Source organism: Squalius cephalus (assembly GCF_949319135.1).
Source record: "Squalius cephalus genome assembly, chromosome: 14".
NCBI lineage: Eukaryota > Metazoa > Chordata > Actinopteri > Cypriniformes > Leuciscidae > Squalius > Squalius cephalus.
Window position 1 is genome coordinate 4976562 of NC_137135.1, and position 20922 is coordinate 4997483.

The following is a 20922-nucleotide window of genomic DNA, read 5'->3' on the forward strand; positions in this document are numbered from 1 at the left end:
TTAACGATCTATTGGTGCGTTCAAGTCATCTCGTATAGATCGTAATTACGAGTTGAACGCACTTGAACACCACCACAATGTCGTAAATACCAGTGGGGAGCTCGGGATTTTCTTTAAGCCCAGATCTGTACGAGTTGGGGGCGTGTCAGTGAGAAACATGGCGGAATCAATGGATGCAACGTCTGTAGTTGACGGTAAATTTTAATTTAGAGAAAAGTGATAGTAAAATATCACAATACTTACAGGTATTTAGCAGTGACATTGTAAGGCTTTTTCATTTAACAAAGTAAGCTTTCTGCACAAAATATGATATCATTGTAATATAACAATTATATAATAAGTATATAGTTTACATTGGCTTCATAAGTTAATTAAAAACATAAAAAGAAAAACACACCTGATGCGCATTCTTTGTTCTTCATTTTCTATAAGCAGCAGTTAACAAACCTTGCTGTATTTTCGTGTAATCCATTAAAAGAAGGTACACCGCCATCTTGCTCCGACGAAACTGACTTACGCACCTCACGTCGTAAACACGACTTCCCACCTCGTACGTACGAACTTCCCAGGAGGACTTGAACGCACGGTCTATAGGTAGAGTTAACATTAACAAGGTAATGAGACACAGCTGAATGTAATCAAGCATTATGGGAAATGTAGTCCATGATAAGATAGCACAAGAGTCGGGAGGTGTTTCCCCCTAGTGGAGATCATGGGCACTCCAGCTGGTGGATGTGACAATCTTATATGACCCACTAGCAGTTTATCAAGGGACAATCAGCCTTATTTTTTTGGAATCAAATTTTTATATAACTGATTTAAAAAAAGTTATGAACAGTCTTAAAGAAAAAAAAAATATGACTAGCTTATTAGACTAGTTTTGAGTGGTTTATGCAACCAGTCCCAGAAGCTCCAAAAGATCATCAGAAACTCCACCCTCTTACAAAACCTACCAGGAAGTGACTAGCCATTATTTCTACCTCTCATTTTTACTGAAAGCTACGAGTCGTGAAGAACAGAGGAGGACACATTATATTAGGGTTTTTGTGTATTTTTGATTGAACCTTGATTAGATTTTGATTGTAATAGTTTACTCTTGTAATAATTTACTCTTTAAACCAAAGTTCAGAAAGTGAAAGTAAATTGTAGATCATTGGATCTTTTACAAGACGAGGAAATGGATTCAAAATCTGTGGAAGAGCTTTCTTGTCCTGTTTGCTGTGAAATCTTCAAGACTCCTGTTCTTCTGTCCTGTAGTCACAGTTTTTGTAAAGAGTGTATACAACAGTTCTGGAAAACTAAGGAAACTCAGGAGTGTCCTGTCTGCAGAATATCATCTAAACATGAACCTCCAATTAATCTAGCGTTAAAAAACTTGTGTGATTCATTGATAAAGGAGGGAAATGAGAAACGTTCATCAGGATCTGAGGAGATCTGCAGTTTACACAGTGAGAAACTCAAACTCTTCTGTCTGGAGGACAAACAGCCTGTGTGTTTAGTGTGCAGAGACTCAGAGAAACACACCAATCACACATTCAGACCCATCAGTGAAGTGCTTTCATCTTACAAGGTAAGACTAATCCCAGCTGGCATTTTAACGTAGAGTCAGCGTTGAATCAACGTCAGGTGTCAGTGTTGGATAACCGTTGGATTTTGTTTAGATTTTGCAAATCTAATCAACGTTGAAATAGCAACGTAATTCCAACGTCAATCTAATCAACGTTGAAATAGCAACGTCATTCCAACGTAACGTTTCTCTACATAGGTGAATTCGCCAACATTGAATCAATATTGATTTTGGTTTAGATTTTGCAAATCCAATCAACGTTGAAATTTCAACGTCACTATAAAGTCCTGCTTTTCAACATAGTTTATTTTGTTAAACTGTTTTCACTAAACTATTGATGTGTTCAACAATAACACTAAACACCTTGAAATGGATACATAAACACTAAGTTTGCGGACACGCACAGTCAGCTAGGAAGAAGCCAATTGGTCAAAGCAAGACCAGGAAGAAGATTAATAAAGACATTTCACTGACATAAGAAACATGCTTTATTGCATGGCTGCAAGTGTGCCAACATTTCACACAACATCATTTTACACGTGTCGAACTTTAACCTTTAGAAAAACGGCCCAAACATTGGGCAACATTGAACACGGCTGGTTAAATCTTCCCTTTTTGTTACTTCTTTCTGCCACCGCCACCTATCCTCTCTGGTGCATATTTCAAGTATTTGACCATGTATTCGTCTGCTTTTGTTGTAGTTGTATCAAATGAGCTCAAGACAGCGTCTGATGAGGGGGGAAAAAACAGATCAGTATTAGCAAACATTAACCTCTCAAATTAAAATATTTTGCAAATATCAACTTTTGTGGAATTGCCAATGTTTCAAGTATATAAATTAGTATTTATCAATGTGCAAGGTCATTGATAATCATGTGCTTGGGCAAGCAACAAAAGGCAGTTGGTAGTAACCAGTGCTGCCGGTAGAGAAGTTAGTCTAGAGCCCAGAATGGAGTACTATATATAATATTAGAGCATGCTCTGTAGAGTCCTCCAACTAAAATGATTTCTTCATTTCTTATGAATTATTATTCTGCTTACTATATTCAATTATTTTAAAACACTGTTACAAAACTACTATGTTAAAGCAAACTCACCACAGATTATCTTGTAGAGACGGGTCTTCATGAAGGCAACCTTCCCACTTCTTCCTCTGAGGCTCATTATGGCCATCATTTTATTTGTCATAGTTCTGCCATGGTAAAACAGATTTATATTAGAATATTATATTGCAATCAAGTTCATTATGAAAATGTAGCAGAGAGTGAGTAAGTGGGTGTGTGGGGGGAGTGCATGACAGTATATGACAGGGAACATCACTGTAAACTAATGCAAAAAAGGAACAAAGTTACTTACGCAGCCATTGACTTGTTCACATGGTCTGCAGCATCAACGCCTCCCAACGTCTTCAGATGTTTACTCTGAAAAGAACAAGAAACAAGAAATTAAAAATATAACCAGAAAAAGTGGTCAGTAGAGTCCAGACCTCCACAAAGCAGGCACATGATGAGGACGAGGAGTTTGTAGTGGTCACCAAAGTGAACAAGCCAATTGTCATAATGAAACTTTGCCAACACTTTACAAGATTAATTATTTAAAACTTACCAGTTCTGCTCCCTCATTCTTGTCCTCCAAGCGATTCTCTAAAGCTTCAAGCTCTTCTTCAGTGTTTGCCGGCTTCACTTCATAACTTGTTCCAGCAGATTAGGTGGCAACATGAATTTTATCCTTGATTTCGACAAGGAGCTGAAGAACTCTCTTCTGGAATTCTAGCCAAAAAAAGAAGCGATTGATTATTATTTTTATAATGTATTGAGTACGCTCTACACCACAAAATCCAAGTTTTTTCATTTGCCCAATAAAAATGCACTGCAAAAACTCAAAATTTTACCAAGAATATTTATGATATTTCTAGTCAAATGTCTATTTTCTATTCAAAATAATCTCATACACTAAAAAGTAACTTGTGTTTAGACAATTTTCACTTGTTTCATGCAAATTTTCACAAAATAAATAGAAAAATTTGCCAGTGGAGCAATTTTTAATTTTGTTCTAGTTGATCAAACACAGCACATTGACACACTTTCCATCCACAAACTTTAAAAATAAGGTTGAGATTTCACATTCAATTCGCATTCAATTTTGCATTTTGTCGTCTCCATTTTTTGTGATACATCTGGGAGTGTAAAATATAAAAACTAAATATTTTTTAGCCTAAATTTTTTATAAAGAAAATCATTTAATTTGAAAATAAGTCATAAAAACAATCAATCAAATGAGGGCTGTCCTCGTCATTTTTAAAATAATATCTTCCACATCAACTTGTATTTAAATTTTACAAAAATGTAAATGATTTTTGTTTTAAGGGTTAAATTACTTTCAGATTCAAATAGATGGTTGGGTTAGGTAAGTTATGGGGACAACTCACCATTGAAGGAGACTTTCAAGTCGTGTTCTTCCAAATCTCTGGAAAAGAGAAGGAAGAATAATGTGAAATCTCAACCTTATTTTTAAAGTTTGTGGATGGAAAGTGTGTCAATGTGCCGCGTTCGACCAACAGAGACATCCCTAACACTAGCACACACACTCCCTAGCACACAACGACGGTTCGCGGTTAAACTAGTCTGCACGCACGCACGCACGCACACACACACACACACAGAGAGAACGGCGGTTGGCGGTTAGCTAGCACACAACGGCGGTTCGCGGTTAAACTAGTCTGCACGCACGCACGCACGCACACACACACACACACAGAGAGAACGGCGGTTGGCGGTTAGCTAGCACACAACGGCGGTTCGCGGTTAAACTAGTCTGCACGCACGCACGCACGCACGCACACACACACACACACACACACACACACACAGAGAACGGCGGTTGGCGGTTAGCTAGCACACAACGGCGGTTCGCGGTTAAACTAGTCTCTTCCCATACACACAATATTAATTAACACAATACGTATTAATATATGTGACAGAGTCAGGCACACACAACATTTATTTAGGAATTTTCTAGTTATAAAATGTGACTTACCGTTTGAGCTGTTACCCCCAAATTCATTCCGAACCGGTCGAGGTCAGAATCTGCCTGACGATGACGACCATAGACTGTAAAGATGACGACACAGACCCACTTCGCGCATGCGCAATCGGGTGTTGTCTGGAACCGTCAGAGCCAATAGAATCACAGTTGTGTGATGGACAACCGCCGTCCTCCAATCAAGCTCTTGTATTGAACGATATAGAGAGCCTAAGTCCCTCCCCTTCCGGTCGACCACCATGGGACCTTATTTCGGAAAAACATTGTATGGTAGTCAATGGCGAGAGACAACAAGTATTTTGATCTCGTTTGAATTGTGCCCTGATTTACACATATGATGTTTGTCAATTTAAAAGATACATTTTAAAGTCAAGAAAGTCGCAGCTTGATATAAAACTGCTGAGGTATAAGACTGTGAAAACACGTAATTACAAAGACTACAAACCCAGAAGGCGCACACGCGACGTCATTCCTTTTCTCTCAATGAATGAAGCTAACTTTACTGAAGCTAACGTCAGTCATTGTTTCTATAGTCTTACATAATAATGGTAACGTTATGCCGTCATGCCTGAGTGTTTTGAGCCAGAATACACACATACGAGCAACGGATCTTGTGACGCACATAGTGCGAGACAAGAGATGTAGTTCATTGAGCAATTTTCACATAAAACTAAACGTTACTCTTCTGTTTTATGACAAACTGCGACTTTCTTTACTTTCATAATTACCTTTTAAATTGGCAAACATCATATGTGTAGTTCAGGGCACAGTTCAGACGGAATAAAAAGATAAGTTATCTCTCGCCATTGACTTCCATACATATTTTTTCCGAAATAAGGTCCCATGAGCCGGAAGCGGAGGGGCGGGACTTAGGCTCTCTATTCCAAAATGATCAATCAGACTGGAGTTGCTCTCAAAGTAGCCAGGAGATGTAGAAAGCGTCTCAATTCTCTATTGGCTGATGTGTATTTATTTTTATTTTTTATTCCTTATGAAAACATGAATTGTATCTATGTATTACAAGATCAATTTCTTTTTTCGGCAAATTGTAACAAATGTGTTATGCAATAAAAAAAAAAAAAATATATATATTTTTTTTAAAAGATGTAACGTTAGAAAGCGCTTTTATCACGACTCAACAAACGTTTAATTCAGAGTTGATCTTTCAACGTTGTATCATTATTCATGTATCAACACTTTTTCAACAGTTAATTGATCAGCATTGTTTGGATGTTGGAACGTTATTTTTCTACTGATATATTTCAACAAAATGTTTAAAAGTCATGGTTGTAAAAAATAATGTTGATTTGACGTACATCTCAAAAAATTATTTTTATTTCTATGTTGAATCCGTAGTGAGTTTACAACACCACTTCAACCATTTAGTGTTCAACGTTGTTTTGACGTTGAATTAATGTTACTTAACAAACGTTTAATTCAGAGTTGATCTTTCAACGTTGTATCATTATTCATGCATCAACACTTTTTCAACAGTTAATTGATCAGCATTGTCTGGATGTTGGAACAACGTTATTTTTCTACTGATATATTTCAACAAAATGTTTAAAAGTCATGGTTGTAAAAATAATGTTGATTTGACGTACAACTCAAATTTTATTTCTATTTCTATGTTGAATCCATAGTGAGTTAACAACACCATTTCAACCATTTGGTGTTCAACGTTGTTTTGACGTTGAATTAATGTTTTTCCATAAACTGACATTATTTCAACCACATTTAAACGTTTAAGGTCAGTCGAATGCCAGCTGGGATGTCTCATTTCATATGCTAAATACAGTGCTTTTTTTCAATAATAATAATATGTAATTTAAGACACACCAAAAAGTGAATGATACTAACACACTTTCACTTCCTGTATTTGTATTTGCACAACTACAAATTTAAAACTGAATGGATATAATACTTAAGAATTGGCCATTGCAAAAAAAAAAAAAAAAAAAAACATGATTTGATGAAAACATGATTTCTTCATGTTCATCTCAGATTCTATAATTAAAATATATATGTCCTGCCATTTCAGGCACAAATGCTTCCTGAGAATGATCCATTCAACATATAATAAAATAATAAAAACATTCAAAAATACAATGTTTAAACCTCTTAAAGCTGCATAAATTTCACAGATTTTCATCTTAATCTGTAGGAGGAATTTAATACAGCACTGATGTCCTTACAAAACAAGCTCAAACATGGAGAAGAAATGAAGAAAAAGTGTAATAAAAAAATTGAACACATCAAGGTGAGGATATAAAGAGTTAAATACTCAACATTCACACACAGAGTTTATTATTGACATTAGTGGAGTGTGTGTTCATACAGCGCTGACTGAAGTGAATGTGATTTGATTTCAGTCTCAAGCTGAGCACACAGAGCGTCAGATTAAAGAAGAGTTTGAGAAGCTTCATCAGTTTCTCAGAGACGAAGAAGAAGCTACAATCACTGCACTGAGAGAGGAAGAGGAGCAGAAGAAGCAGAGGATGAAGGAGAAGCTGGAGGAGATGAACACACACATCTCAGCTCTTTCACACACAATCAGAGACATGGAGGAGATGATGAAAGACAATGACGTCTCGTTTCTAAAGGTGACAAATAAATCTTGCTTCATTCTGCGTGCACAAAACAACTTGTATAGAGAGACTCATTGACACTGAGAGTGTTTGATAAGATATTAAAATGTTTTCAAACTCTATATTTTCCAGAACTTTAAGGCCTCGATGGAAAGGTAAGTGAGCTGCTCGTATCTCTTCTCTCAGTGGATCTGAACTCAAATTCACTGCAGTTCTGACTCCTGAATGTTCCTCAGAGTCCAGATCTCACAGCCGGATCCACGGATGAGTTCTGGAGCTTTGATTCATGTGTCGCGTTATCTGGGTAACCTGCCGTTCAGAGTCTGGAAGAAGATGCTGGAAACTGTCCAACACAGTGAGTCTCAGCAGATTTGACACCAGTGCAGAAGATAGTTCACATATAAACACACACAACATCAACATTTGATAGAAATATATTTAATAATCACTTGAATTACTAAGTGAATCTGAACTGCATTTCAGAAAATCATCAGATCATACAGCGAACTCATAATGAAATGTCTATTCCTCATGGTTTATGTTTATGTATTAGGATACAATAGTGTTTATTGAATACTGATATTAAACCTGAAGCCTCAATCCATTCTGACAGTGACTGAGCAGTGTTGGGGTAGTTACTCAAAAAAAGTAATTAGTTACTAGTTACTATTTACTTCTGTAAATTGTAATGAGATTACTTTACTAGTTACTGCATTTGAAAAGTAACTTCACAACTTATTACTTTACTTTCCCGTTTCTTAATTTACCGTGTAGATACATGGACAAACCAGGGGCGTAGCCAGTAATGGGCCAGGGCGGCACTGGCCCACCCACATTACTTACTGGTTGCTAGGGGTTCCGACAGGACTCTCTGGGTGGCGGGCTCTGGCGGCCTTTAGCCAGCTAACTTTGCTAGCTGCTTTTTAGCCAAAAAGTTATTTGAAAAGGAACTCTGTGACTCTTTGGACTATGATGAGATCATTTCTGTTTTGAACACTAAACCAAGGCACTTTTGCGTCTTGTTTTGTAAAATGAAACCAACAAAGGTAGGCTTGTTGTTTAACTAATTTCCTTAATTTTTGCCCGTGAAGTGATTTAAGGCGAGAGACGGCAGGCAAAATCATCGTTTTTTTTTTTATTTTGGGCTATTTGTCTTCAATGCCTTCTTTCAGACTTGTGGTGAAAACATTTAGGTCTTTATTTTACTAAATTTTGTCTATTTGCGTCTGTAGATTTCTCCTAAATTCAACAAAAGTTGGCGTTCTAAATCAATATGGTGTTCCGCGATCGCTGTCTGCACCTGTCATCAGACAAATCTCTCTCTCTCTCTCTCTCTCTCTCTCTCTCTCTCTCTCTCTCTCTCTCTCTCTCTCTCTCTCTCTCTCTTGTACAATGTTGTCGGATCCAAATATGGTCATTTCCTTTAATCAGCAACCGATCGTGAAAGTACAATGGGGCATTTAACTCTAAAAGCGAAATCTCATTGGCTGATGTCAATTTCTGACAACGTGATTCGTTCAGATGCATCACGTGACGTGCTCTCGCTCTGACATTTTGGTGTGTGTTTTTGACTGGGGTTCTGTTCAGTTGAAGGCCATAAATGCTGTGTTATAAGTTTTGATGTGTTTTAGGTGGTTTGTATTGTTGTTGCTGATGATTTGATAAGATACTGTGTCTGTAAATAGTTGTTTCTACTAAAAAAGTATGATTTTTTACATTACAAATCTTTAAATGCTGTTTTCTCAAAATGAGTTGTTTGTTATTCTCCGGATCAACTGAGGAAGTTTTATAAAGTTGAACTATCTATTATTTTAAACTGTTACCCTATTCACTTGTAGTGTCTCGCCTTAAGTTAGTGGTGTGTTGTGTATAGCTTTATAGCCTTATATGCTAGCCTACATTGTTTAGTTTAAATGAGTTGCTATTTTTTTGGCACAAAAGCTTTATTTCCACCAGGCTGATATATGGTTGATTTAACAGAAATTAGGGAGTGTGTTATTTATTTTCATTATTTGAATTTCTTTTACTTTTAGCCTACTTTATTTTCGGGTGAACTGTCTTTGCACTGCTGACTAGCCTGAATAAAATAGACAGGTTATTGTCTATGCTGGTGTTGTCCAGCCTTTATTGAGCTCTGATGGTTGAACATGATGATTAGACTGTTTTGTTATTGCCTTTGCCCAATATTGCAAAATAAAGGTGTAACTGTTTTTGCAGTTTGTCTATTCTTTTTTCTACTATTTAAGTCTTTTTTTTTTCTAGAAAAAACTATAGGCCCACTCACTTTTTCACTGGCCCGCCCAAAATACAATTTCTGCCTAAGCCACTAGGACAAACATCATAGCCCTATCATCACTTAGCCTGTCCGCATAGTGTTTATAAATGTAGCCTATACAAAATGGCATGTAAAACCATATGAAAGAACAATATCCATGTCTGCACAAAGAAATATGCCTCACTGTAAAATCCACAAACAACTGGATAAAGGACAAATGTCTGCGGTGGTAGACACATAATCAGGGCTGGAATGGGACAAAAAAAAAAAATTGGCCCTGGCATTTTGGCCATAATAATAATAGCACACTAATAGACATATTGTAAAACAAATGCACTGAAAAATAAAGGAAACTTTCATAATTAGTTTTGTACTAATTTCTATACTTGAAAGAGATATAAGCACATGATCTTTTATTTTGACGCAAACTGCATATTTTGGCGGAAAACGAGGTTTACAAACGCCTCATTAAATTTCTAGTAAATTACGGTAATCGTCAACTATGCAGATGTGGAAATAATGCGTTACTGGGTTATGGGTTCCTACACTCATGACATGGCCTAAGTGTTTTGAAAGTAGTTCTGCTTACCGCAGGCTCTACACTTTCTCTGTCCTGATCCTCCTCACTATCCTCATCATCAGCCACGGGAGCTGTGATGTTTTTTTTTTTTTTTTTGATAGCTGACCGGCCCATGAAACACCTTGGCCCATTGGATCTTTTCTTGATTGACACTGATTTCTGAAGGATCATAAGACACCAAAGACTGGAGTACTTGCTGATGAAAATTCAGCTTTGCATCACAAAAATAAATTACATTTTAAAGTATATTAAAAAAGAGAACCATTATTTTAAATTGTAATAATATTTCATAATATTACTGTTTTTTTTATTTTTATTTTTATTTTTTAACTGCAGGCTTGATGAGCATAAGAGACTTCTTTCAAAAACATTAAAAATAGTAATGTTTCCAAACTTTTGACTGGTACTGTATATATATATATATATTGTCCTTGGTTTTATTTAGTAAATCTGTTTTGCAGCACTTCCCCAAAAAATAAAAGGATAAAAGTTGAAATTTTAATTTGATTACCACTGTTTTTGATCATATATTTTAAATCATAAAAAGAAACATTGATTTTCTGAATAAAATACATTTCATAGGACTCTATTATTCTTAAACATTTTAATTCATTATTTATGTTAAAAATAAGCTGTTACTCTAATTCATTATCAATTATTGAATTTAGTTGATTAGACATGTTTTATTGAAATTTTAATAAACAAAACATAAATGGTTTCGAGTTTGTTATAATAAAAGCATTTGTTCAACCAAAAAAACCTGTTATCATTCATTTAACTTTCATTTTAACTGATGATAATAATAAACATAATTTATACTGTTTATTTATTTAATAATTGATTAATACCAGAAACCGTGATATTTTCTGAGACGTCATTCTGTGAAAATCTCATCCCGTTACGACCCTACACAGGAGAGTCCCCACCACACCCCCGCCAAGCACGGCGCTACACCGGGGCTAGGGGGCGCTAAAGCCCCGTCAAAAATCTGTGTAGCCCCAGTTAAGCCCACGCAACCAGGGGGCAAAAGACCCGCGCTCTTAGTTCGTACCGGAGTACATCTGACCTCAACACGCAAAAATGTATATAAAAGCAAATTCGGGCTCTATAGAGGCTATTACATTACTAACTTAGTCTAACATGATAATTCATACATGCATCACAGTATGTCCGGATTTTGATTCGTAAACAGTTGGACGTTTTACATAATGTAATATTAATATGAAACGCAAACAAACAGATCCAACTCTGAAATTGCAGTTTATTATTGAGTCAACAACAAGAAATTACAAACAATGCGACATTACGTTAATTACAATGTTCTTTTACAGAACTCGGCATAACAGATAGCTGTTTTTTGCCCAGTTCATTTTTAACAGTGTTAAAACATAGTGTTTGTTTTTCTTGCTGTGGCGTTGTATATTATTAATTCTATTTTTGACGTTGTGATCCGAATCATTAGACACAGTGATGCGCGGGTCAATGTAGGCTATAAACAACCCGCACCCGACCGACATTTTCAACTAACCCGCCCGCAACTCGGACCGCAAAAAAAGAAAAAGAAAATATTGTAGGTTACCCAACCCGCTTGCTGACCCGCATTTTTTAAAAGTAGGCTAGTAAATGCTCATCGTTGCGTCGTTGAAAAAAAAAAAAAGCTCATAATTTGTACTAAAATAGTCTAAATGTTTAGTTTTAACAACAATTTTAAAAAGCTGGCTATGTCTATTTTGATGTTTCTGCGCAAGTTCAGCAGACAGTGAGGTTCGGGTTTGTTCCGATCAGAGCTCGTGAGCGGAGAGCGCATTTCTGAATATTCCGCTCCTCTCACGGTCGCTCCCCCAACACAGAATGGCCTGTTGGTTCGAAAATATGTGGAATAAGGGCTACCTCCGACAAATTTTTTTTTCTAGTCGGCTAGTAGTTGTTCATTTAAGCCATTCGTGGACAAATCGCCCCTTTATATTAATTTAATTAAATAGGCTAGCCTACAGGATAATAAGCCGCACGCATAAAGCTTGCCACAAAGAACCGGTTAAAGTAATGATTATGAATGTGTCTAAATTAGCAAGGAGACATTTAATTGTTTAGTAATAAACGTCTCGGTTACGTATGTAACCCTCGTTCCCTGAGTAGGGAACGGAGACGTTACGTCGGATGACGACGAATGGGGTTTCGCTTAGAAATCCTATCATCTTCGAGTATTAAACACGAGCCAATGGCAAAGAAATGCCATGGGTCTGCGGAATTTGCATAGCGTAACTCCGCCCCGCCCTGGGGGTATAAAGGAAGTCGCTGGCAACATGCAGATATGTCTTCGCTGAGGAGCCGAGACTGAACTCAGGCGTTCCAGCGGTACAGCGGAAGTGGCAGGGAGACGTGACGTCTCCGTTCCCTACTCAGGGAACGAGGGTTACATACGTAACCGAGACGTTCCCTTTCGTTGTCACTCCGAGTTACGTCGGATGACGACGAATGGGGTTCCCGTATAATCACGCCACCTCTCGACTGTCTTCCAGTGCCCTGCGTAAGTCTGATCTCCCTGTCGTGAGACTGGCACGGACGAAGGAGTCCTACTTAACACAGGAATACCAAGGTACACTGGGGAGCATATCCAGTTGGAAATATGCAATTACGCCCAACCCGAAGGGGGGGGACTTGAAATACACACATGACCCCGTAGGGCTGCATATGGAGAAACACTGGGGTGTCCAGCCGCAGGTGGAATATTTCAACCCCAGGGGTGGCAAGGTGGCTTGCCAAGGGAAAGACACATGCTCAAGAGGCTTACAGTGGAAATACACATGTGGGGGTCGCCCGAAGGGAACCATGCACATGGAGGCACCTAGCCAAGCGCGAAAGCTGCCAGTGGCATAACTCTGGCGTTGACGTCGTCAGTGCTGGAGGAGACTCAGGGCTTATGAGGCTCACCTGAGGAAATATCGCACGTATCCCGTCCGTGGAGAGGAATGGCGAGCAAGCGAAGACACCTGAGCAGAATCTAGCACCGGCTAGTTGAAGCGAGTACATGAGAAGAAACTGGCTCTACTCGGAGATTGTAGAATCTCGCGAATGTGTTAGGTGTCGCCCAGCCTGCAGCTCTGCAGATGTCTGTTAGCGAGACGCCATGCGCTAGAGCCCAAGAGGATGCCACACTCCGAGTGGAGTGGGCCGCCAAGGGGGCATGGTCGACCTTGCTGCTGGTATGCCAAAGCAATGGCGTCCACTATCCAGTGAGACAACCTTTGCTTGGGAGAGCCTTTCCCTTCAGCTTCCCACCATAACAGACAAAGAGCTGGTCTGAGGTCCTGAAACACTGCGTTCTGTCTACGTAAGCACGAAGGGCGCGTACTGGACAGAGCAGTGCCAAGGCTGGGTCTGCCTCCTCCAAAGGCAGCGCTTGCAGGTTCACCACCTGATCTCGAAAGGGTGTGGTGGGAACCTTGGGCACATATCCAGGCCGGGGTCTCAGGATCACGTGAGAGTTAGCCGGCCCGAATTCCAGGCACGCTTCGTCAACCGAAAATGCCTGCAGGTCCCCTACCCTCTTGATGGAGGCCAATGCAACCAGGAGCGCTGTCTTCATTGACAGGAACTTAAGCTCCACTGATTGCAGAGGCTCAAAGGGAGCACTCTGCAGGGTAGTTAAAACCACTGAGAGGTCCCAAGAGGGTACGAGGGGAGGACGAGGAGGATTTAATCTCCTGGCTCCCCTCAGGAACCTGACGATCAGGTCGTGCTTTCCCAAGGACTTACCATCAACTGCGTCGTGATGTGCGGCAATGGCGGCAACATACACTTTCAGGGTGGAGGGAGACAGCCTTCGCTCCAACCCTTCTTGCAGGAAGGAAAGCACGGCACTGATGGGGCATTTCGTGGGTTCTAGATTTTTAGAAGAACACCAGTTGACGAAGAGGTTCCACTTCAACGCATAGACATGTCTCGTGGACGATGCTCTAGCGGAAGTGATGGTAGCCACCACCGCTGGTGGTAGGGTACTCAAACCTACCTCGTCCCGTCCAGGAGCCACACGTGGAGGTTCCATAGATCGGGACGAGGGTGCCATAAGGTGCCCCGTCCCTGAGAAAGCAGGTCCTTCCTTAGGGGAATAGGCCAGGGAGGTGCTGTCACGAGGAGAACTAGTTCTGAGAACCAGGTGCGGTTGTGCCAATACGGGGCAACCAAAATTACCTGCTCCTCGTCCTCCCTGATCTTGCGCAAGGTCTGCGCAAGAAGGCTCACTGGGGGAAACGCATACTTGCGGAGGCCCCGCGGCCAGCTGTGCGCCAGTGCATCCGTGCCGAGCGTGCCCTCGGTCAGGGAATAAAACAGGTCGCAGTGGGACGAGTCGTGGGAGGCAAACAGGTCTACCTGTGCGTCGCCGAACTGATCCCAAATCAGCTGGACCGTCTGGGGATGGAGTCGCCACTCTCCAGCGAGAGGCCGAACTCGAGACAGCTCGTCGGCCGCCTGGTTCAGGTGTCCTGGGATATAAATGGCTCGAAGCGACCTCAGATGCTTCTGACTCCATATGAGGAGGTGGCGGGCGAGTTGCGACATACGGCGAGAGCGTAGACCACCTTGATGGTTGATGTACGCTACTGTGGCGGTATTGTCTGATCGGACTAGTACGTGTTGACCCTTGAGCAACGCCCGAAAGCGGTGCAGGGCAAGGCGTACAGCCAGCAACTCGAGGCAATTGACATGCCAAAGACGCTGGGGTCCTGTCCAGGAGCCCGCGGCAGCATGTCCATTGCACATGGCGCCCCAGCCCGTGGTGGAGGCATCTGTTGAGACAACAACATGCCGGGAAACTCGTTCCAGGGGCACTCCGGCCCGTAGAAAGCTGAGGTTCGACCACGGGGTGAAGGTCTGACGGCAGGTCGGAGTCACTGGGACCCGGAGCTTGCCGTGTTGCCATGCCCACCTCGGGACTCGATAGCGAAGCCAAAGCTGAAGCGGTCTCATATGAAGCAATCCGAGCGGCGTTACTGCGGCTGCGGATGCCATATGCCCCAGGAGCCTCTGAAATAATTTCAGTGGAACCGCACTCTTGCCCTCGATTTGGCGAAGACAAGTCAGCAGTGACTGCGCGCGCTCGCTCGTAAGCTGCGCGCACATGGCGACCGAGTCGATCTCCATACCGAGAAAAGAGATCCTCTGCACGGGGCAAAGTTTGCTCTTTTCCCAGTTGACCCGAAGGCCCAGACGGGCTAAGTGTTGGAGCACCAGATCCCTGTGTTCGCAAACCTGGTATCGAGAGTGAGCTAGGATTAGCCAGTCGTCGAGATAGTTCAGGATGCGAACCCCGTGTTCCCGGAGGGGAACAAGGGCTGCCTCGACGACCTTCGTGAAGACGCGAGGAGACAGGGCTAGCCCGAAAGGGAGAACCGCGTACTGGTATGCCTGCCCCTCGAAAGCAAACCGTAGAAACGGTCTGTGTCGAGGTAAAATGGAGACATGGAAGTAGGCGTCCTTCAGGTCGATCGCTGCAAACCAATCTTGTGGCCGCACACACTCGAAAATGCGTTTGGCCGTGAGCATCTTGAACGGCAGCCTGTGAAGGGAGCGGTTCAGGACGCGCATGTCCAAGATCGGTCGTAACCCACCCGATTTCTTCGGAACAATGAAGTAAGGGCTGTAGAAGCCGGACCTCATTTCGGCTGGAGGGACAATCTCGATCGCACCCTTCGCCAGTAGGGTGGCGACCTCCGCTCTCATGACAGGGGCATTGCCACCGACCATAGTGAAGCGGACTCCGCTGTAGCGGGGAGGAGATCGCGCGAACTGAATCGCGTGCCGAGCCTGATGGTTCTCGCGACCCAGCGGGACAGTCTGGGAAGCTCTAGCCAGGCTTCCAGAAAGTGCACCAGCGGGGTCATACGAACCACAGACGTACCGTCGGGGGTGCAGCGAGGCGAAATGACCGGCCCAGGCGTGGGTGGCATAGCGGCCCGGTGCGGGGGCACGGTCATTAACCGCGTCCTGCCAGAGGAGGCCAGGGGAGGACCAGCGTCCCACGGGGGCGTGCTCTGGCAGGGGTCTGGCGACAGAGGGGGATGAGAGGAGCGTGGCCCGTGGGCGGCGCGTGCTGTCATCCAAGCCTCTTGGGGCTCAGAGAAAGAGCATCAGTTCTTTTGTAGAGATTCTGCCCCAGCCCTCCAGTGGGGGAAGGAGTGGTCCTGCTACCAGCTCCTGAAGAACTGAGCCCTAACTCCAAGCTGCCTGCCTCTCAGGTTTGTGCTGCTCAGCCAGGTGTTAGCCGGCTAAGGGGCAGAGACAGGTTGGTGCCACCCTCCTGCGACCTCCTCGTACTCTGGGCCAGTGAAGGCTCGAGGGGAGGAATCGCAGAGGGGCGGTGTCGGCGGGAAGCAGGCTAAGGAGACCGCACGGACAGATGACCGTCGGTGCAGAAGGTCCTCAGCCTGCTTATAGAGTGATCGAAGACTGTTGGGCGCAATCCTGAACCACACCGCCGACTAGGCTGCCCGTCTCAGAGTGCTGCTTAGACTGGCGTGGCAGTCTAAGGGGTGGAGACGGGCAGCGCCGCCCTCCTGCGACTTGCTCCTGCTCAGGGCCGGTGAAGACCCGAGGGGAGCAACCGCATGGAGGGGGCCTTGGCGGGAAGCAGACTAAGGAGACCACACGGATGGATGACCATCGGTGCAGGACCCGAGTCTACTTCAGGTGGTCGAAGCCACACCGCCAAAGGGCCCAGCCTGGGACATGGGGGAGCTTAGAAGATGAACTCTCAGACACCCCCACATCAACCTGGCTAAGCCCATGTCTGGACCACACTAGTGGACATCACCTGACCCAGGATCACGCAGGTGCTGATGTCGCCTGAGCGAGGTCGGCAGTGTGCGTGGCGGAACAAACCAGGCCGGGCATGGGAGGCATAGCGTCCCAGCATAGGGGCGTGGTTAGAATTTCCGCGTTCTGCCAGGGTTGGCCAGGGAAGGACTAGCGTTCCACTGCGGCCGGTTCGGACAGAACTCCCGGGACAGCACTGCATCGAAGGCGCAGGCGACACACAGCACTGCATGACCGTGCCACGATAGTGACAGGGACCATACAGACCATGATCGCCGTGCGATCGAAAGCAGCGAAGGCGGAGGACACCCACGGGCCGCGAAAGTCACATGGACTCTCACGGAGCGCAGTCGTCCTGATGCACGTCCGGGAGAAGCTTACAGCGCTCGGGGGGAGGGCGGGGCCACTCCAGCCGATGCTTTCAGCTGCCCGGGAAAGCATGGCTGACAGCTCTGGATCGGTCCCGGCAACGATGGCACTCCCGTGGGAGGCAACGCAGTCGAAACTTCATTTCCAGAGGAATCAAGCCCGCCTTGTGATGCTGTGAGTGCATGGTCTGCGATGTGGAGGGGGGTGTGGCCCGAGGAATTGACTCGTCGGTTGTTGTGCCACACCGAACCCTCAGATCACCCTGGCCACCAGCCAAAGTATCCCTTCTCGAGGAAGAGATAAATTGGGGTGTGGCAGAGGGGACTCTACTCACATGGAGATCATTGAGTCTCGATCTATAAACATCGCGATGGTCATGTTCCCGCAATGAAAAACATGACTCATCAACGAGCGCTGCCGAGCGTGATTAAGCCCAACACGCAAAACAGCGCTCGCGACCGTTAGGCAGATGAATCACGCACACACATCCAGAAAATAGAAAATACACGGGCGAACCGTCTTGAAAAAGACGTGCCGCGTGCAGCTCTTTTAGAGAGTGGAAAAGCTCAGCAGAGTGCTGAAGCGCCCGGGGAGAAACACACTCACTGTAGGCAGATTACTGCACAAAACAGCAGCAGGACATGCGATCTCACTGGAACACGCCGTCACACCAACACACTGAAGAGCCGCTCGTCTCGAAGAGATTTGAGATGACACTCAAAAGGCTTGTGGAGTGAAGTACTGAACTTGGCTCCGAAGCGAAAACATATCTGCATGTTGCCAGCGACTTCCTTTATACCCCCAGGGCGGGGCGGAGTTACGCTATGCAAATTCCGCAGACCCATGGCATTTCTTTGCCATCGGCTCGTGTTTAATACTCGAAGATGATAGGATTTCTAAGCGAAACCCCATTCGTCGTCATCCGACGTAACTCGGAGTGACAACGAAAGGGAACTGGTGTTTTCTGTGTCGCTGCAAAGATGAAGTTGACGATGCGGACTCGCCATGAACGCCAGAGAGAAATGCACATTTCATTTGGATTACATAATCAGAGAGTAGCCTATTTATTTGGATTTGAATATTTTCGTTTAAAAGTAGACATTTCAAACTTTCTGTAATATATAGCCTATATTTCTCAAATCTGTGAGGCACAAGCTGAGTTTCGGCGCCCTCCGGTTCACGTGCAATGCAAGTGATCGTGCCGGCGCCTTATTACATTGTCTGCTATATATTTGATTCTTATTCATTAAATACCGGCAATTGATTGATAAAACATTGATCAAAATTAAGATACAATTTATAGGCTACAAAACGAAAATCTTTTAAAAAGAGTTTTCTATAAAACAAAACTTAATGAAGTGGTCAAAATCATGTTTTACCAAAAACAGCGCCGTTGCTAGGAGGGCGCCAGCGCCTCTGCCTTTCAGCGCCTCTGCCTCGCGAGTGGATGATAGCCCTGAAGACGCCTAGCAATGATATACCTTTAGTGGTATACCTTTAGTTAAGCTATACCTTAAGAGTCTTCGTAGCGCGCTAAGAGACAATGTTATCGGAAAATGCAGCCCAGGTATGATGCGTATGATGCGTAATGGAGATTCCAAAGCTCTCTTCTTTGGTCAGAACCATGGAGAGCGATCGCGGATAGGTCCGTCCTATGCACCGAAACTTTTAATAATGTAACAAAATATTTAAAGAGCATCAAGCTATTAAAATCTATATTATGTATACGCACAGTTAATATAACAGTAGGCTATATTAGTCAATATTTTTTAAGCAGTTAAGCAGTGATTGGATAACGTTTTTAATTTTTTTATTTAACGTTTTTAATTTTAGGCTTAGTTATTTTGTTGACTATTCTTTGGCCAAATCCAGTTAAAGTGCTGTGTATCATAGCTGCTTTTATTGAAAAAACGAGAACCTCTATATTATAGAGTAACTTAAGTAATGAAAATCAATTGTTTTCTTAGCACCCCCACGTATCGGTCCAGCTCCCCATTAGCACCAGTAGAGAAAAAATCCTGGCGCTGTGCCTGACCCCCGCTGTGAAAAAGGAAATCAGTAACTTTTACTCTGAGCAAATACTTGAGTAGAATATTTTATTACTCTTTCCACCTCTGCTGAGAGACCACTGTTATCATAGCATGATTTATGATCTCTTTCAACAAAGTATTTATATGTGTTTTACATTTACATTTTTAAATACATCATATCTCATCCTGTAATCTGATGTTATTCTCTTTGCAGCTCCGTCGACTCTGGATCCAAACACAGCAGCTCCTTGGCTCACACTCTCTGCTGATCTGACCAGTGTGTCGTACAGTGATGGAGATAAAACACTTCCTGATAATCCAGAGAGGTTTGACAGGTATGTATGTGTCCTGGGATCTGAGGGCTTTAACTCAGGAACACACTGCTGGGATGTGGAGGTTGGAGACAATACATGGTGGATTCTTGGAATAACCACAGCATCAAACCAAAGGAAGGGAGAGGTTTTCTTTAACTCTAATGTCTGGTTTGTGCGGTACTGGAACAGCAAATACGGCTCAAAATCCCCAGAGCAACGCCTCACAGTATTTACTGTTAAACAGAAGCTTCAGCGTGTGAGAGTTCAGCTGGACTATGACAGAGGAACAGTGTCATTCTCTGATCCTGTAACTAAAGACTGTCTGTGCACATTCAGGACATCCTTCACAGAGACTGTCTTTCCATTCTTATCTAATGGCTGCACAACTTCTCCTCTGAGGATCTTACCAGTTAAACTGTTTATTACAGCAGAAAATCACAGTTAAATCTGATTCTGATTCTAGATTAATACAGTTTTGCAAATTATGCTTCAATAATAACACTGTAATCAAAGGGTCTCATTGATCAATCACACTTCAATGTAAAGTTTACAACCAAATTAACTCTTGTGTTTCCTTAAGGACACGTTCCTTTAAGTTCCTTTTATCCCAGGGCCATTTAACTATAAAATTATGCAGTCTTTGACTTTTGTTCTGTTGGCAAGGTTTGAAATTTTTTTTTACAAGATGGTGCCGTTTTCTCAGGTTTGGCCTATAAAGCAAATACAATTTTTTTCCCTGTTTTCTGCATCTGCATATTAGAGTCAGTCGGATAAATTATTATGTAATAATTGTGTGTGTGTGTGCTAAAAAAATTGTATTTGTGCATGTAATATTTGATAAAGAAAAATTCTACGTGTACAGTAAATCACAAATCCCAAAGTAATTATTATTATTATAAATTCAATACTTAACCATTAAACAAGTCATACAATAATAAAAATGTTTAAATTCATGTTTACAAGACAAGATAAAGTATTGACACATTTTAGTAATCTTCTTGCCAGTGAAATCCTCATATGTTCATATGTATATTATCCTATAACTCAAGCTTATGAATGCACTGAGGCAGCAGCTGTTTATATATTCATGTGTAATGATTGACAGAATAACAAGACAAACTAGATACTTTCAAACTGTTATTTAGAACAGTTTTAAAACGTTACTTTATATTTATATTAAGTGCCACACCAGATGCAAACTGATGCACTTCAATGTATTTTAAGTACATCTGCAGTGACAAATATATGGAAGCTTATGGGTAGCAATATTCAATTTGAAATGTAATATGCAAAATGACAATGCAATATGTAAAATGGCAATGCATTTCTGTATTTCAATTTGAA

At 42.5% G+C, this 20922-nt stretch overlaps 1 protein-coding gene and 1 long non-coding RNA gene across 3 annotated transcripts; one reads left to right on the forward strand and one right to left on the reverse strand.

The window, feature by feature from the left end:
- Nucleotides 1–978: 978 nt before the first annotated feature.
- On the forward strand, nt 979–20508 carry LOC307170691 (zinc-binding protein A33-like). Its single transcript, XM_079891909.1, has 6 exons — nt 979–1570; nt 6774–6869; nt 6982–7212; nt 7330–7352; nt 7434–7552; nt 19479–20508. Exons 1-6 carry the CDS (start codon nt 1178–1180, stop codon nt 20021–20023), a joined length of 1407 nt encoding a protein of 468 aa, XP_079748035.1. The 5' UTR covers nt 979–1177; the 3' UTR covers nt 20024–20508.
- LOC307170716 lies at nt 2039–3336 on the reverse strand. Of its 2 annotated transcripts, XR_013823433.1 has the most exons (4): nt 3173–3336; nt 2924–2988; nt 2665–2759; nt 2039–2295 (listed from the first exon to the last, which is right to left on the reverse strand). It is a non-coding gene; the product is annotated as an uncharacterized lncRNA (long non-coding RNA). The 2 variants fall into 2 exon arrangements; XR_013823434.1 differs by lacking the exon at nt 3173–3336 and having other exon boundaries at nt 2220–2295; nt 2920–2937.
- Nucleotides 20509–20922: the final 414 nt, after the last annotated feature.

Excerpts from the sequence above, each read along its gene's own strand:
- LOC307170691 (XM_079891909.1), top strand. The coding sequence starts at position 1,178 with ATGGATTCAAAATCTGTGGAAGAGCTTTCTTGTCCTGTTTGCTGTGAA. Across the intron at positions 7,213-7,329 it reads ATGACGTCTCGTTTCTAAAG|AACTTTAAGGCCTCGATGGA; the intron begins GTGACAAATAAA and ends TATATTTTCCAG. Across the intron at positions 7,553-19,478 it reads GCTGGAAACTGTCCAACACA|CTCCGTCGACTCTGGATCCA; the intron begins GTGAGTCTCAGC and ends TTCTCTTTGCAG.